The 18,337-nt window shown below is 42.4% G+C and overlaps 1 protein-coding gene across 2 annotated transcripts in view; it reads right to left on the reverse strand.

Annotated features, from left to right (window-relative positions):
• march5 (membrane-associated ring finger (C3HC4) 5) overlaps window positions 1-18,337 on the reverse strand; it is a 66,972-nt gene that overhangs the window by 7,267 nt on the left and 41,368 nt on the right. For both annotated transcript variants that reach the window (XM_038991757.1, XM_038991756.1), the window contains exon 3: window positions 4,467-4,597. In XM_038991757.1, coding sequence (XP_038847685.1) covers window positions 4,467-4,597 — 131 coding nt within the window. The remainder of the gene's footprint in view (window positions 1-4,466; window positions 4,598-18,337) is intronic.

Consider the following 18,337-nt stretch of genomic DNA (forward strand, 5'->3'; position numbering starts at 1 on the left):
GTTACTTTAAGATTTTTATAATTTAGATAGAATGTAGATTAACCACAGACAATGACTTTGAGATAGACTATTATAAATTAAACTGTTCCACAAAAATGAACATATGAAAATGACAACTGGCATGCAGATCAGTAGAAATGGTAGGATAAATTGACACTCTAAATGGAAAAGGGTGCCAACCCCTGGTGTAGCCTATTCCCGGCAACTTCAGGAGTATAACGGCAGAATCTGCGAAGGCCAACGGCAGCGGGAGGAGGAGGGCTGGGAACAGGCTTTTTTCTTCTGGTTAGGCCATCTGGCTCCCTCTTGAGTCATTGGGTCTTAATTATTTAATTAAAAAGCGTGCTTAAGACAAGCTCAGTACATATAGTTGATTTTTATTAAAACACATAGGGTGTCTCTATATATGGAAAAATACATGCCTTGGTCGACCAATATTTTTTTTAGTCAGGGACAGCTACTACAGTTGATTTGTGTGTAAAAAACACAGAACATATTCTTATAAACAGGGGTATGTCCATTTTATTTATTTAACCTTTACCTTGTAAAATAAATACATATTTTTATAACAGACATACACCTCCCCATCTTCACAACAACTTTGCCAATATGACTTGACCATGATAATTGAACATCCAAATGGTATACCTAGGAATTGAGCTTCCTCAACTTGATCAATGGTCTCGAACTTTATGGAAAACTCCACTTGAGGTTTTAGGTCTTCAAGAATGTTTTGAACCAAATACAATGATTTTAGTTTGATTTAAGATCCGTTTATTATTAATCTCCCATTCTGATACTGACTGTAACTGCTTATTTAGAATGTCAGTGAGCTCACTGGCTTTGGGTGCTGACATGTAGTGTGGAATAATCTGCATAGTAATTCATTCTAGCTTTGTGTAAGACCAGTGGCAAATTATTTGGAAAAATAGAGAAGAGTAACTGCCCAAGGCAACTGCCCTGCGGGACACTGTACTTTACATATCTGATGTTAGAGAAGCTTCCATTGAAGAACACTCTCTGGGTTCTAATGGATAAATAACTCCAACCATGTGATGGCAGGTGATGTAAAGCCATAGCAATAACAATTTATGATCAATAACATCACAGGCTGCACTGAAATCTTAACAATAAAGCTCCAACTATCATCTTATTATTAATTTATTTTAACCAATCATCTGTCATCTGAGTCAGTGCAGTACAAGTTGAGTGACCTTTTCTATATCCATGCTGAAAGTCAGTAGTTAACTTGTTCTCTGAAAAATAGCATTGTATTTGGTCAAACAATTCTCTCTATCAGTTTACTAAGAACAGGCAGCAAACTGATTGGGCGACTGTTAGAGCCAGTAAAGGGTGCTTTACTATTTTTAGGCAGTGGAATTACTTTAGCTTCCTTACACACCTGTGGAAACACTCCTTTAAGCTTTGGTTAAATATATATCAAACAGGGGTGGCAATACGGTCAGCTACCATTCTCAATAGTTTCCCATAAAGGTTGTCTATACCTGGTGGCTTATCATTATGGATTTTGTCCACCTCTCCCACACTAACTTGACCAAATTCAAAACAGCAAATCGTTCTTTCATTATTATTATTTTTTATACAAAAATATGATGGTTCACTGTTCAATGTCATTTCACTTCTGAGCTTTTCCACTTCACTAGTGAAATAGTCATGGAAATTATTGGCAATATTGAAACGTTTTGTTATAAATGACCCATGAACTTAAATGAACGATGGAGATGAACTGGGTTTTCTGCCCATGATAGCATTTAAGGGAGTAGCTTAAATAATATAATTTAAGGTGTGCGTAAAACCAAGATATGGTCATATGCCAGGATTCTGAGATAAGAGGGATTTGGAGCTGATTTCCTGGTGTTTTTACAGTTTTTTATGTCCAACAATTTTTTGGGGCTCAGAGAACTTGGGGGCCCAAATAAAACCAGTTGGGGAACACTGGCCTAGACTCTAGGACAGGATATTTCCCTCCTGCCTCTGAATTGTTACAGAATTCATGTCTGTGACAGAGATACCTATGTAGTGAATTGTGCATAGGCCTATCAAATTTGTGACTATCTGAAGAGTCACATTGACAGCTCAAGGAAGCAAGCAACATTTTATAGGCTATACCATAGGGGTTTACTAACTGCATTCGGGTCACGTGTGCAGTCCGGCAATGTCAATAACGCATGTGTTTTGAATTTATGGTGACCTTGTACGAAGTAAATACGCTAGGCTAAACGCTTCAACGCGACAACCTGCTTGCATAATGTGCTATACATTTTTTGGGTAATCTGCTGCTGCGCATGTAACATATTTTGTGGAATTGCGTTAGTTCGACTTTGGGGGAAAATGTTGTAATTTTCCGGGTCTTGTCATTTTATTTTTTTGGGAAATGTGACAGGATCCCGGATTACCCATGTTAATCCCTGCTCCCTAACTATCCCTAGAGATAGGCTATCCAAAGTCAAACTAACTTTGCCACAGTCGCACACCACCCGGCTGAAGCTAACTGGCGAAATAATTTGGCTTACCCTTCCCACAGACATCCACATCAAACCACACAACGAAACAAACTCACATTTGAATTCAGTCATGGCCGGTAGCGTTTCTTAATTAACCAAATCTAAAACGAGGCTAAATCAGGAAGTGCAGACACCCTTTCATTGTTTAAAACCTCAATGTATTACTTCATATTATGAGCCATGTCTTACCTTGCTTCAAAGTAGCCTAGGTAAAAATCTGATCATAGAAAAGTGGAGGCAATTTCTTTCATAAAGACTTCCTCATATGCCATTGAAACCAGTATTTCTCTCCTTTTCTATTGGTTTTCATATCAACTTTCTTTTGTTGCACAGAAACCAAAGGCACAATCCTAGTCAAACTCTCCTTTTTCCGGACCCTGTCTTTCAAAGATAAATCGTAAAAATCCAAATAACTTCACAGATCTTCATTGTAAAGGGTTTAAACACTGTTTCCCATGCTTGTTCATTGACCGATAAACAATTAATGAATATGCACCTGTGGAACGGTCGTTAATACACTAACAGCTTACAGACGGTAGACAGGACGGACAGCTGATCGTCCTCGCAGTGGCAGACCACGTGTAACAACACCTGCAGGACAGGTACAGGATGGCAACAACAACTGCCCGAGTTACACCAGGAATGCACAATCCCTCCACCAGTGCTCAGACTGTCCGCAATAGGCTGAGAGAGGCTGGACTGAGGGCTTGTAGGCCTGTTGTAAGGCAGGTCCTCACCAGACATCCCCAGCAACAATGTCGCCTATGGGCACAAACCCACCGTCGCTGGACCAGACAGGACTGGCAAAAAGTGCTCTTCACTGACGAGTCGCGGTTTTGTCTCACCAGGGGTGATGGTCGGATTTGCGTATATCGTCAAAGGAATAAGCGTTACACCGAGGCCTGTACCCTGGAGCGGGATTGATTTGCAGGTGGAGGGTCCGTCATGGTCTGGGGCGGTGTGTCACAGCATCATCGGACTGAGCTTGTTGTCATTGCAGCCAATCTCAACACTGTGCGTTACAGGGAAGAAATCCTCCTCCCTCATGTGGTACCCTTTCTGCAGGCTCATCCTGACATGACCCTCCAGCATGACAATGCCACCAGCCATACTGCTCGTCCTGTGCGTGATTTCCTGCAAGACAGGAATGTTAGTGTTCTGCCATGACCAGCGAAGAGCCCAGATCTCAATCCCATTGAGAACGTGTGGGACCTGTTGGATCTGAGGGTGAGGCCTAGGGCCATTTCCCCCAGAAATGTCTGGGAATTTGCAGGTGCCTTGGTGGAAGAGTGGGGTATCATCTCACAGCAAGAACTGGCAAATCTGGTGCAGTCCATGAGGAGGAGATGCACTGCAGTACTTAATGCAGCTGGTGACCACACCAGATACTGACTGTTACTTTTGATTTTGACCCCCACCCACCTCTTTGTTCAGACACACATTATTCCATTTCTGTTAGTCACATGTCTGTGGACCTTGTTCAGTTTATGTTTCAGTTGTTGAATATTGTTATGTTCAAACAAATATTTACACATGTTAAGTTCGCTGAAAATAAACACAGTTGAGTGAGAAGACTTGTTGAGTTTATTAGCAACCCATTCTAGTTGTTGCATCTTTAGATTCCCCCGCTTTCTAAGTTTCTAATATGGAACTGCTCGCATCAGATGCGCTGTTTACAATTGCACTTCGGCAAATGTTTGAAAATGATGTTTTATTGGCTGCTTCATAACAGGAGTTGCATGTTCTGTTAAGATGAGTTACCATAATCTTTAAATGTGATTTCTGTCATTTTGAGTACCATTGGTGGACGCCCTTACGGGTTACGCATCCAATACATATGGGTCCCGGTAAACTTCTCAAATGGCCGGTAAATTAAAATCTTCCCGGTCACGTTGTTACCTAACGGAAACCCTAGTGTGTGTGTGTGTGTGGTGGTCTCACCTGCATGACGGTGACAGCCCCGTACGTGACGGCGGTCCAGTAGATGGAGCCCACCATGATGCCGGCGGCGGCAAAGGGACAGGCCTTGGAGATGAGCCGGTCAAACAGGTCTAGTACATACACCACTGGCCCTGGAGGGAGACAGGGACATAAGAGTTGAAAATAGATTGCACACACCACTTTGTGTGTGAAAAAGGCTATACGGCATTTGTTCCAAATTGTAAAACAGGGTCGTACAGGCTGTTTTCCCCCCTCTATGGCCTGGGTCATATTCTTTAGGGTAGATCGCGAGCTACCAGTAGCTCTCAGCCCACTTATGAGTAGCTGGTCAATCAAAACCGCAAACTGTCATTAACAAAACGCCCGGCTACTATCCAATCAAAGCCACATTGATGTTCTCTCACCCCTGGTTAGCCACTATTGGCTTAAAAAGCCAAACGTTACACAATATCTGCCAATAAAATGTCCAACAATATTGTTCCCGTCTGTCTGTTTGATGCACGTGTTTGTCTATCACTCCGTATGTAGCCAGTTAGCGATGCTAGTGATAACCATCTTATGGGTAGACAGGTTTTCCCCCCAAAACCTTCTCAATTAAATGTTAACTGCAAAGAAGGCTTACCTGACAGAACAATATCTACTACTTCTAGATAATTTCCTCAAATTTGGCGGCGATTGTTTAGCAAACTCTGCCATGACGTGTGCTGCAGAAGTAACAGCAGAAAAGTCACGAGACCGACACATTCCTCTCTTGCTAGATGTGTAATTGAAAAGGGGAATTACACTTTGTGTTTCGACCAAAAGTGGTCTTCTGATGTGACTTAAGCGTTGCCATGGATTCAGAACATCCATGTTTGTTGTTTCTCTCTAAATAATTGTAATATTGAGAGTAAAAACTGGGGGGGGGGGGGATCCCAAATCAGGAAAAATAAAATAGAGAAAACAGAATACAGGAAAACACTAAATATAATTTAATGGGACCCCCTTAGTTAATTACCAGGTATATTGACAGAAAACACATCTCTTGTATACCAAGGACCTGGGAAAGAGTGCAGGGTAGAGGTGGAGAAGAATGTGCCTATTTGAACGCTATAAAAACTGAGTAGCGTGCAACGTTTCATTTTTCTCATGCTAGAAAAGGTTGGAGGGGCACACCGTAGAAAACAGTTTTGCTACAGAAAACCCTGTTTAACTGTTGGTTTTCAATCACAGGCCTTTTCGTGTGAACTCATTTCATTTGAGCATTTTTCTCTCTCACTTACTTTAAATACTAGAATGCTACAAATAGCTCATGCAGAGGCGGAGAAGAGCACCAGTAAAAAACACAGAATACTAAAACAGACAACACCTCTGCAGTTTGGGAATGTCTCGCTCTCCAGCAGGGGTCATAAGATGGTTGCTGCTGTCCTGGTGGTAAAATGCTCAGTGTACAGTGTGCACCATCCACCCTTCTCTCTATCTGACCCTACCCCGTGTAATTCACCTACAACGAAAGTAGCCCTACTTGAAGTACAATGAGGAAAAACATACGCAAAGTGAAAACGCATGGCAGACACATAGGCCTACATACACACTCGTGAGATATTCAACGAGAAAGGTAACTTCAGCAGTAAAGAAAAGCACACAGAATAAACAAAGAACAACAAATACACCCTCCTGAGACATTCTTAAAGTACAATGAGCAAGGTGACTGAAGTTCAGCCATGAGGAAATTATGAAAAGAATGAGCTTCCTTTAGCATTCCTGTTGTGCTCAGAGCAAAAGCATGCGAGGTATTGGGTTTGACTGGGAAACATTGACACTGGAATGTGTGGCGACAGAGGCTCAGACGGAGAGGAGAGGAATGGATTCTCAAAATGTCCTGAAGGACCAAAACTAGTTTTTAGATGAACGCTACCAATTTTACTATGGCTGTGGAACACCTTCACAACGCGAGAGAGATATAAATAAATCGCTCTACCCTAATAACAGACCTGTGTCAAAGACCAGATCAGGCAGCCACCCTCTGTTATATATAGGCTAGTAACCCATATTTATATATCTTGTTTGTATCCAAATGTAAAAAAACAATACTTAGTAACAACTATGTCAACTGTCTAATAATATTAATAATAACACAACTAAAACTTCGATTAACAGCATAAAACTACTAAATAATAAAAACTACAACTACCTATACAAATTAACAAATATCGTCACATATGTCCACTTGTCAGACACACTGTCAAGTTACAGCCATGACCTCCATCTTCCCTTTTTTTCTTCCTCATTCCTCTCTCGCATTCCAGAGCACTCGGGGGAAACCATGCAATATTTACGGGGACGTGAGACAACCTCCTCTGCCCACACGGGCCCATCCAGATACTATTAATACCAGCAGCAGGAGACCAGTGGAGAACACTAAAGGGAGAGAGGGGACATCAGTTCTCTGATGTGATGTAAAGGATTGTCCTTATCAGGGGCTAAAGCTGAGCTCTCGGTTTAAAAAAAACTAGGCTAGGATTTCTTGGACAACATTAATGCTGCGTCATTTTTTTGAGCAGGGCTGTGTTCATTTCTATTGCAACTTAATTCAGGGCCGTGTCATGAATTGAAAACCTCAAGTAGAGGTTTAAAATGATTATTTTCTACTATATTGGGTCGGCCGAGGCAACAGCATCAGTTTGACATTGAATGTGGAATGTTTTAGTGATCCTCAACTAGGCCAATGAGCTGATTACGTGGCACTTGTCATCGTGGCACTACAGTCCACTGTTAACCCCCTCCGCCCCCATTAACAATGTTCCAGTGCTTTTGCCCTAGATCTGGGATTTCAGACAGAGACCAACTCAGTACACTGACCACTCCTCTAACATATAAATTACTTCCAAACTCGAGAAAGTTTCTTTTCTCGCTATATGTTTATTGTGATATTGTACAAAACTTGGTAGATATGTTGTTCAGCAGCATCGTGGGAACCCCCGTACTATATCAGAAGCTGTTACAGAAGGCTGTGGCCAGACACCAGTCAAGCTTCAGAGTAATGGAGGATACTTGAATAAGGTTGGTCACATTTGATCAGGTCAATGATCAAAATACTATCTGTCCTGGAATTCCCCTAACCACCACTGACAATGTAACCAGTGCTGTGTGTGTATACGTTTGTCTTTTATGTTGTAAGGAGGTGCCCCCTTCCACTGTGCCAATGAACTAGTCCTGGGTCAAAGTGAGTAATGCCAACCAGTCAGTGCCATGCTGGCACATGTCCCTTGTGAATCAGGATCTCTAATTGGCTGTTGAACTGTGTATTTACTGTTGGCTTCCATGACCGTATGGTGACAGTCTTTCTCTCTCCCTCTGTGATATAGGAGCAGGGTCACATATAGGAGCTGAAGTCCGGCTCCTTCATGACCAGTATCTGTGACGAGAGGCGCCTGGCGCCGATCTACGCCGCCATGCCCAGCAGGCATTGACAAACACCTCAGAAGGGGTGATTACCAATAAGACAGTGCATGACAAGTATTTAGTAATATCACCCCTTCAATACCTATGTCACGCATCAACTCTTCCTCGATTTTCTACAGATGGGCAGAACAGATGCTTTGAAATGGAGTCCTCTGACTGAAATACAGGTTGATACTGATGTCTGAATTGGGAGAGACCTTGCACTTAGCATTAAAATTATACAAGACACACATGACTTTTTATAGTATTTTGCTACTATTTAATTGAATGGTACGATCAATAAGGGGGGTACCCAGTGTATTCCTCAAACATTTTAGGGAACTCCCGTCTTATACAGGACATTATACAGGAAGGTGTATTTGTTTTATTACATTGTTATATTAGCAGAACACAGCTTCTACAGTATTATGTGAAGTATGGTTTATTCTACATGGAACTGTTATACGTAGTTTAGAATAGCTACATAAGTTGAAGTCAGAAGTTTACATACACCTTAGCCAAATACATTTAAACTCAGTTTTTCACAATTCCTGACATTTAATCCTAGTAAAAATTCCCTGTTTTAGGTCAGTTAGGATCAGGATCACGTTTCGGGTAGCCTTCCACAAGCTCCCCACAATAAGTTGGGTGAATTTTGGCCTATTCCTCCTGACAGAGCTGGTGTAACTGAGTCAGGTTTGTCGGCCTCCTTGCTCTCACACGCTTTTTCAGTTCTGCCCACATATTTTCTATAGGATTGAGGTCAGGGCTTTGTGATGATCACTCCAATACCTTGACTTTGTTGTCCTTAAGCTATTTTGCCACAACTTTGGAAGTATGCTTAGGATCATTGTCCATTTGGAAGACCCATTTGCGACCAAGCTTTAACTTCCTGACTGATGTCTTGAGATGTTGCTTCAATATATCCACATAATTTTCCTACCTCATGATGCCATCTATTTTGTGAAGTGCACCAGTCCCTCCTGCAGCAAAGCACCCCCACAACATGATGCTGCCACCCCCGTGCTTCATGGTTGGGATGGTGTTCTTTGGCTTGCAAGCATCCCCTTTTTCCTCCAAACATAACGATGGTCATTATGGCCAAACAGTTCTATTTTTGTTTCATCAGACCAGAGGACATTTCTCCAAAAAGTACGATATTTGTCCCCATGTGCAGTTCCAAACAGTAGTCTGGCTTTTTTATGGCGGTTTTGGAGCAGTGGCTTCTGCCTTGTTGAGCGGCCTTTCAGGTTATGTCGATATAGGACTCGTTGTACCTTGGATATCGATACTTTTGTACCTGTTTCCTCCAGCATCTTCACAAGGTCCTTTGCTGTTGTTCTGGGATTGATTTGCACTTTCACATCAAAGTACATTCATCTCTAGGAGACAGAATGCGTCTCCTTCCTCAGTGGTATGATGGCTACGTGGTCCCATGGTGTTTATACTTGCATACTATTGTTTGTACAGATGAACGTGGTACCTTCAGGCGTTTGGAAATTGCTCCCAAGGATGAACCAGACTTGTGGAGGTCAAATTTTTTTTATGAGGTCTTGGCTGATTTCTTTAGATTTTTCCATGATGTCAAACAAAGAGGCACTGAGTTTGAAGGTAGGCCTTGAAATGCATCCACTGGTACACCTCCAATTTACTCAAATGATGTCAATTAGCCTATCAGAAGCTTCTAAAGACATGACATAATTTTCTGGAATTTTCCTACCATCTAGAAGGCGGAGACTGCCCAGGTGCGTCAAAGCTGGGACCAAGAGACTGAAAATACAGCTTCTATCTCCAGTCCATCAGACTGTTAAATAGTTACCACTAGCTGGCCTCCACCCAGCGCCCTGCCCTGAACTTTAGTCACTGTTATTAGCCGGCTACCACCCGGTACTCAACCCTGCACCTTAGACTGCTGCCCTATGTACATAGTCATTGAACACTGGTCCCTTTAATAATGTTGACATACTGTTTTACCCACGTCATATGTATATACTGTATTCTAGTCAAGGCTTCTGGGAAGGCTTTCCACTAGATGTTGGAACATTGCTACGGGGACTTGCTTCCATTCAGCCATAAGAGCATTCGTGTTCGGGCCCTGATGTTGGGTGATGAGGCCTGGCTCGCAGTTGGAGTTCCAATTCATCCCAAAGGTGTTTGATGGAGTTGAGGTCAGGGCTCTGTCTAGGCAAGTCAAGTTCTTCCACACCGATCTAGACAAACTATTTCTGTATGGACCTCGCTTTGTGCATGGGGGCTTTGTAATGATAAAAAAGGAAAGGCCATTCCCCAAACTGTTGCCACAAGTTGAAGCACAGAATCGTATAGAATGTCATTGTGTCCTGTAGCATTAAGATCTCTCTTCACTGGAACAAAGGGGCCTAGCCCGAACCATAAAAAACTGCCCCAGACCATTATTCCTCATACACCAGAGTCCAATGTTGGAGAGCTGTACACCACTCCAGCTGACGCTTGCCATTGTACATGGTGATGTTAGGCTTTTGTGCGGCTGCTCGGCCATGGAAACTCATTTCATGAAGCTCCCAACAAACAGTTATTGTGCTGATGTTGCTTCCAGAGGCAGTTTGGAAGTCGGTAGTGAGTGTTGCCAACTGAGGACAAACAATTTTTACATGCTACACGCTTCAGCACTCACGGTCCTGTTCTGTGAGCTTGTGTGTCCTACCACTTCGCGGCTGAGCCGTTTTTGCTCCTGGACGTTTCCATTTCACAACAGCAGCACTTACAGTTGACTGGGGCAGCTCTAGCAGGGTAGAAATTTGACCAACTGACTTGTTGGAAAGGTGGTATCCTATGACGGTGCCACGTTGAAAGTCACTGAGCTCTTCAGTAAGACCATTCTACTGCCAATTCTTGTCTATGGTGATTGCATGGCTGTGTGCTCGATTTTTACACACCTGGCAGCAACGGGTGTGACTGAAATAGACGAATCCACTCATTTTAAGGGCTGTCCACATACTTTTGTATATATAGTGGATTTATATTCCAGACTCTGATAATGCTCGTTCTCATATTTATATTTCTTAATTCCTTTCTTTACATTTTCGGGACTTGCGTGTATTGTTTTGTATTGTATTGTTGGGTATTACTGCACTAGGAACATAACTATTTCACTACACCCGCGATAACATCTGCAAAATATGTATATATGTGAACAATACTATGGGAGATTTGAGGATAGAACCTCACCCGGAGAGCTGTGCATGTCAGTGTGTGGTTTGACAGCCAAATCCTTAGATTTGGCCAAATAGACGAATAGAATGGCATTCTAGTTCTGATTAGACAGCTGATGTACTCTTCACACAACTTGTTTTTATTTGCTAGGCATGATGTCTTTATCAATACTGTCCTATCAATCTGATATTTACAGCATAAAATGTGTTGTCTTTGTAAACAAGAACACACTCTGTATCTACACTCTGTACGATGTTTTGCAATGTCCACATGTACATTAGCCGATATTAGTAGTTCTGGGATTTGTACCGAGGGAAAGATGTAACAACGGACATAAGGAGAGATGACGCGAGACAAAACAAGCCAGTTAGAATAGAATATTGTGTTGAAGGACAGCTGAGCTGACTCGTGACCGGGCATTCAACTCACAGTTGATACTGTTTCCACGGTAACATGCATTTACATGATGTGAAGAAACGTTGAAACTAAGTTGCAAGCTACTGTTGTAGCAGGGTGTTGTAGAACGAGTGTCCTATGAAACACATTCCAGACCCTGGCTTTAGCCATCATCAATTTTACAGAGCTAGATAGGATAGCCCGCTGTATTAACACAAGGTCAGAGCAGGCTTTAGCCTACACATAGAACTGAATTAGCTGACCATCTTGATGGCGAGACAGGAAGGGAGAAGTCCTCAACTTGAAAATGTCATTCTCTCCATAGCAAAAGCTATCTTGGCTGACCTCCCTGTACTCACTACTGCACTTGTTTGTTGTGATTGCATGGCAAAGACGCACCCACATCAAACCACACCCCCAAGATAACTCAAATTTTCCTTCAATCATGGCCGCAAGCATTTTTTAATGAGCATTGTTGAAAAACAGGAAGTGCAGTCGCCCTTTAATACACGATTGAATTTAGAATTGTTGCACAGTGACTGGGCTTATTAAAGCACGTTTCACTCCAGCAGTAATGAGCTGAGGAGCTGCAGCAGAAATCCCGCTCAAAATATGCTGTGCAGGTGTGTGATAGCTGTGCTGGATAAATAAGATAGGCTATACGACAACTAACGAAAATACACACACGCCAATTTTATTTCCACTAAATTATGCAAATGTACCTATAGACCGATACACATGACAGTCAAATGTATTTCCATCGACTGGTATTTCCATCAATGATTTTCACTGAATGCCTGTAATGACGGTGCTGATGCTATTTTTGGAGAAAGGAATGACATTAGGTCTGAAATGTAAGAACACTGGTGTTTCAGTCCAAGATGGCGGCTTTCTTGCTCTCTACTTAGCGTGCAAGGCAGTCATAGGACTGCAGTGGACTTTTCAGCTGGCTACAGAGACCCGAACGAACAATGGAAGGGTGACATTTGTCACCTCAAAGCTACCAAAGGCTAAACGAGGAACAAAAACTTTTAATTTCCTAAAGTAGTTATGAATATATTGGTTTCCTGCGTCCTGACAGTTCTGCCACTTTCCAGGATTGTGCCTTTGTTTGCTAACCAGATTGATCCCGCTTGAGCACATTAATCTGGGCATATTTTGATGACAGCGTCGGAATCCCTTACGCTTTCTCCATGCCTAAAAATTACGCCAACCCCGGCTAGAGGGAACTGGGTCACACTTAATGTCTATTGGCAAAACGGAAAGCTGAGCAATTCATTTTAGCGCTTGGCAGCAGATTCCATAATAAAGATTATTAAAAGAAGGGAGATGGGATAGAGAGAGAACTGCATCCCACTTCTTAATTGGCGGGCAGGCAGGTTGGCACACTGTTCCAACCCACTTGTGTACCCTCTCCCAGAAGAACCAGCAAGGACACACTATCCCTCATTTTACACCACCGGCCAAATCCGCATGATAGGATGGGTCGAAATGATCAGTTGCTGATGTAAAAACAGCTAGCTTAGCATACCAGTGCTACAGCTAACTGCACTCTCCTCTCCTACTAGAAATCACAGAGCTTACTGCTCACAACTAGCAGAGGAAAAACATGACATGAGTGGTGAGCTACATCCAAACACATACACCACGGTGTAAATCCACTATTGTGATGCTGCACCAACCAGAGGCCCGGCCCTGAGAGTAGGTACATGAGTAGGCCTAATGCCCGTCAGGCTAACAAATGAGCTGGGTTCAGCCTGTCAGCACTCGGGAGGGCTCGCGAATGGCGCAGCGGTCTAAGGCACTGCATCTCAGTGCTAGAGGCGTCACTACAGATCCTGGTTCGATTCCAGGCTGTATCACAACCGGCTGTAATTGGGAGTCTCATAGGGCGGACCACAATTGGCCCAGCGTCGTCCGGGTTAGGTTTTGGCTGGGGTAGGACGTCATTGTAAATAAGAATTTGTTCTTAACTGACTTGCCTAGTTAAATAAAGGTTAAATAAAATATTTTTTTATTATTAATTAACACCACCCAGCACCCATACTCTAGCTCTGCCTTTATTACACACATTTAAAGCTGTCCTACATGTTTGTGTGCAGTTTCCAGGGCTGATTAAAGTCAATTAAACATCTTAAAGCCATTGCCAACTGTGGGAGACAACTTTAATTTTCTTCCTAAGTTTACTTCTTAGCAGCCCAGTCAGATGGGTGAATATAAATCTAGACACAGAATCTGTTTAGTCTCGTGTCTGTCTGTAGGCCACAGTAATCAAGCCAAGAACACACTTAATCCCAAAATGGCGTAGCAGTCAGACGTGTGTTTTGTCTTGTCCCGTGTAAATAATAGTTTCCCCCGTTTTTCCCCAAATATATTTCGTATATATTTTAATCTCACTTTCCATCCACGGACTGAATATACTCTCCTGCAACCCGCCTCACCCAATGTGGTACGGATCTGCTATTTTTATACTTTAGAACCGGAACCCCAACCAGAAGTCAGTTAGCCACTGCTAGCGGTCTTCACCGTTAACTCGGGACACCAGCCAGCCTCAACTCGGTCTATACCTGCCAGTCTGCACAGCGTGATATCAACCCAGAGCATATCGGACTGCTTTTTCTCTACCACATCTCCAGATTCCTACCGCAAGCTCTGGACCTTTACACCGGATCATCACAGCTAGCTAGCTGCAATCTGAGTGGCTACTCCTGGCTAACGTCTCTGTCCCGAAGCAAGCACCAGTTAGCCTTGAGCTAGGCCCATCTCCTGGCTAGCCGAAGAGGTCCATCAGCTAATTCTTGGGCTACAATACCTATTTGCCAATTCGCCTGGACCCTTTCTTGCCGATACGGAGCCCCGCCGATCCATCACGCCGGGTCTGCCGACGTAATCGTCCGAGGTGGTTTCAACAGGCTTTTCCGTTGCGACGTCGCCAAAGATCCATCTGCTGGGCACGGCCCGCTAGCTTTCTGAACGCCTTGTCTCCAGCTCGCCTAGCGTAGTAGCGACTACCGAACAGCGCCGACTCACCTATTGCTGCTCATTGGACCCTATGATCACTCGGCTACTCATCAACAGCTACTGTCAATATGCCTTGTCTACTGCTGTTAACTTCTCTAGGGTAGGGGGCAGCATTGGACATTTTGGATGAAAAGCGTGCCCAAATTAACCTTTCACGAGTATCAATCCCGGATCCGGGATCACCCCCCACCCCCCCCACACTGATTAGCATCGCTAGCATAGCGTCACAATTAAATAGTAGCATCTAAATATCATTAAATCACAAGTCCAAGACACCAGATGAAAGATACAGATCTTGTGAATAACCCCATCATTTCTGTTTTTTAAAATGTTTTACAGGGAAGACACAATATGTAAATCTATTAGCTAACCACGTTAGCAAAATACACCATTTTTCCTTTGTCCACCATTTTCTCTCTCCACCAGTAGCTATCACCAATTCGGCTAAACTAAGATATTGATAGCCACTAACCAAGAAAAAACCTCCTCAGATGACAGTCTGATAACATATTTATGGTATAGGATAGGTTTTGTTAGAAAAATGTGCATATTTCAGGTAGAAATCACAGTTTACAATTGCACCCACAGTCACAACTGGACTAGAATTACTAGAGAGAGCAACGTGTATGACCAATTTACTCATCATAAAACATTTCATAAAAATAGACAAAGCATAGCAATGGAAAGACACAGATCTTGTGATTTCAGACAATATTTCAGATTTTCTAAGCGTTTTACAGCGAAAACACAATAAATCGATAAGTTAGCATACCACATGTGCAAACAATACCAGAGCATCAATTCAAGCCAAAGAGCGATAACGTAATCATCGCCAAAAGATATTAATTTTTTCACTAACCTTCTCAGAATTCTTCCGTTGACACTCCTGTAACATCATATTACAACATACATATATTGTTTGTTCGAAAATGTGCATATTTAGCCATAAAAAACCGTGGTTATACAATGAAGATGGTAGCAAAACCAGCATGGAAAAGTCGGTCGCCATCTTTCAGAGTGATCTAGTTTAATCAATAGCTAATCATTTACTTGACTAAAAAATACAGGGTTGACAGGAATCGAAAGACAAATTAGTTCTTAATGCAATCGCTGATTTACATTTCTAAAATTATCCTTACTGTGCAATACAGGGTTCGCCAAGCGAAGGGATAGAAAACAAGATGGCGAAATATGCGTTTAAAATATTTCGACAGAACAACGATTTATCATATTAAATATTACTTACTATGAGGTGATTTTCCATCAGATTCTTGGGCAATGTATTCTTTCTTGGGTCTAATCTTCTTTTGGTCGAAAGATGTCCTTTGTCCGTCGAAATGCCCGCTAACGTTCGACCGGGACCCCGAAACGTGCCCGGTGCTTCACATAGAAATGCATCAAAATCGCACTAAACGGATATAAATTGCTATAAAACGGTTTAAATTAACTACCTTATGATGTTTCTAACTCCTATATCGAATTAAATTACAGACGGATACATTTCACGTTGATAACCGAGCCTTTGAAAATGGCATCCGGAGGTCCCTTCCTGCGTAAGGGCGAGCGTCGAAAGGGGGGCTACTCTCACTCCTTGGTCTTTTATAACCTCTGAGAGCTACGTAGAAGGCCCATTCCACTTCTCATTGGTTACTGACATCCAGGGGAAGGCGGGTGCAGTTCGTGTCGTTCCATAGGATACACAGAGACCTTAAAAACTGATCTGAAACCAGAGCTTCGCTCTCAGACCTTTCACTGTCTGTCATGGATTTCGCTGTAGAAAGAGTTCTGGGTCACCCACAGACATAATTCCAACGTTGTATGAAACTAGAAAGTGTTTTCTATCCAATAGAATTAATAATATGCATATTGTACGAGCAAGAATTGAGTACTAGGCAGTTTAATTTGGAGACGACAAAATGCTAATTCGGAACAGCACCCCCTGTAGTCGCAAGAAGTTAAACTGCCTGCTACTCAGCCATAAAAGCTAGAATATGCATATAATTGGTAGATTTGGATAGAAAACACTCTGAAGTTTCTAAAACTGTTTGAATGATGTCTGTGAGTATAACAGAAAAAATCCAACCAGGAAGTGGGAAATCTGAGGTTTGTAGTTTTTCAACTCATTGCCTATCGAATATACAGTGTCTATGGGGTCATATTGCACTTCCTAAGGCTTCCACTAGATGTCAACAGTCTTTAGAACCTTGTTTGAGGCTTCTACTGTGAAGTAGGGGCGAATGAGAGGGGATTGTGTAAGGTCTCTCCCAGAGTGCCACGAGCTGACCACCCGCATTAACGTGTACGGGTAGCTTGCGTTCCATTGCAATTCTAAACACAAAGGAATTCTCCGGTTGGAACATTATTGAAGATTTATGTTAAAAACATCCTAAAGATTGATTCTATACATCGTTTGAAATGTTTCTACGGACTGTAACGGAACTTTTTGACTTTGTCTGTACCTAGTGATCACGCCTCATGAATTTTGATTACTGGGCTAAACGCGTGAACAAAAAGGAGCTATTTGGATATAAATGATGGACTTTATCGAACAAATCAAACATTTATTGTGGAACTGGGATTCCTGGGAGTGCATTCTGATGAAGATCATCAAAGGTAAGTGAATATTTATAATGCTATTTCTGACTTCTTTTGACTACACAATATGGCGGATATCTGTTTGGGTTGTTTTGGTCTCTGAGCGCTGTACTCAGATTATTGCATGGTGTGCTTTTTCCGTAAAGTTTTTTTGAAATCTGACACAGCGGATGCATTAAGGAGAAGTGGATCTAAAATTCCATGCATAAGTTGTATCTTTTAGCAATGTTTATTATGAGTATTTCTGTAAATTGATGTGGCTCTCTGCAAAATCACCGGATGTTTTGGAAATACTGAACATAACGCGGCAATGTAAACTCAGATCTTTTGATATAAATATGAACTTTACCGAACAAAACATACATGTATTGTGTAACATGAAGTCCTATGAGTGTCATCTGATGAAGATCATCAAAGGTTAGTGATTAATTTGATCTCTATTTCTGCTTTTTGTGACTCCTCTCTTTGGCTGGAAAAATGGCTGTGTTTTTCTGTGACTTGGCTCTGACCTAACATAATCGTTTGGGGTACTTTCGTCGTAAAGCCTTTTTGAAATCGGACACTGTGGCTGGATTTACAACAAGTGTATCTTTAAAATGGTGTAGAATACTTGTATGATTGAGGAATTTTAATTTTGGGATTTCTGTTTTGAATTTGGCGCCCTGCAGTTTCACTGGCTGTTGACGAGGTGGGACGCTAGTGTCCCACATACCCTAGTGAAGTTAAGGTTAGTTATTATTATTATATTATTGTATTATTTCACAATGGAGCCCCCAGCCCTGCCCTAAATGCCTTAGATAGCTCTTTTGTCACACCCTCCACACATGCGGAGACCTCACCTGGCTTAAATGGTGCCTCCAGAGATGCAACCGCTCTCATCATCACTCAATGCCTAGGTTTACCTCCACTCCAAATTTCCATCCCCAACTACAACATTTTCCGACAAGATAGAACTGCCAAAGGGGGCGGACTTGCAATCTACTGCAGAAACAGCCTGCAGAGTTCTGTCATACTATCCAGGTCTATGCCCAAACAATTCAAGCTTCTACTTTTAAAAATCCACCTTTCCAGAAACAAGTCTCTCACCGTTGACGCTCGTTAGAGACCCCCCCTCAGCCACCAGCTGTGCCCTGGACACCATATGCGAATTGATTGCCCCCCATCTATCTTCAGAGTTCATACTGTTAGGTGACCTAAACTGGGATATGCTTAACACCCCGGCCGTCCTACAATCTCTGCTAGAT

This window comes from Salvelinus namaycush, chromosome 4 (assembly GCF_016432855.1).
Source record: "Salvelinus namaycush isolate Seneca chromosome 4, SaNama_1.0, whole genome shotgun sequence".
Lineage (NCBI taxonomy): Eukaryota > Metazoa > Chordata > Actinopteri > Salmoniformes > Salmonidae > Salvelinus > Salvelinus namaycush.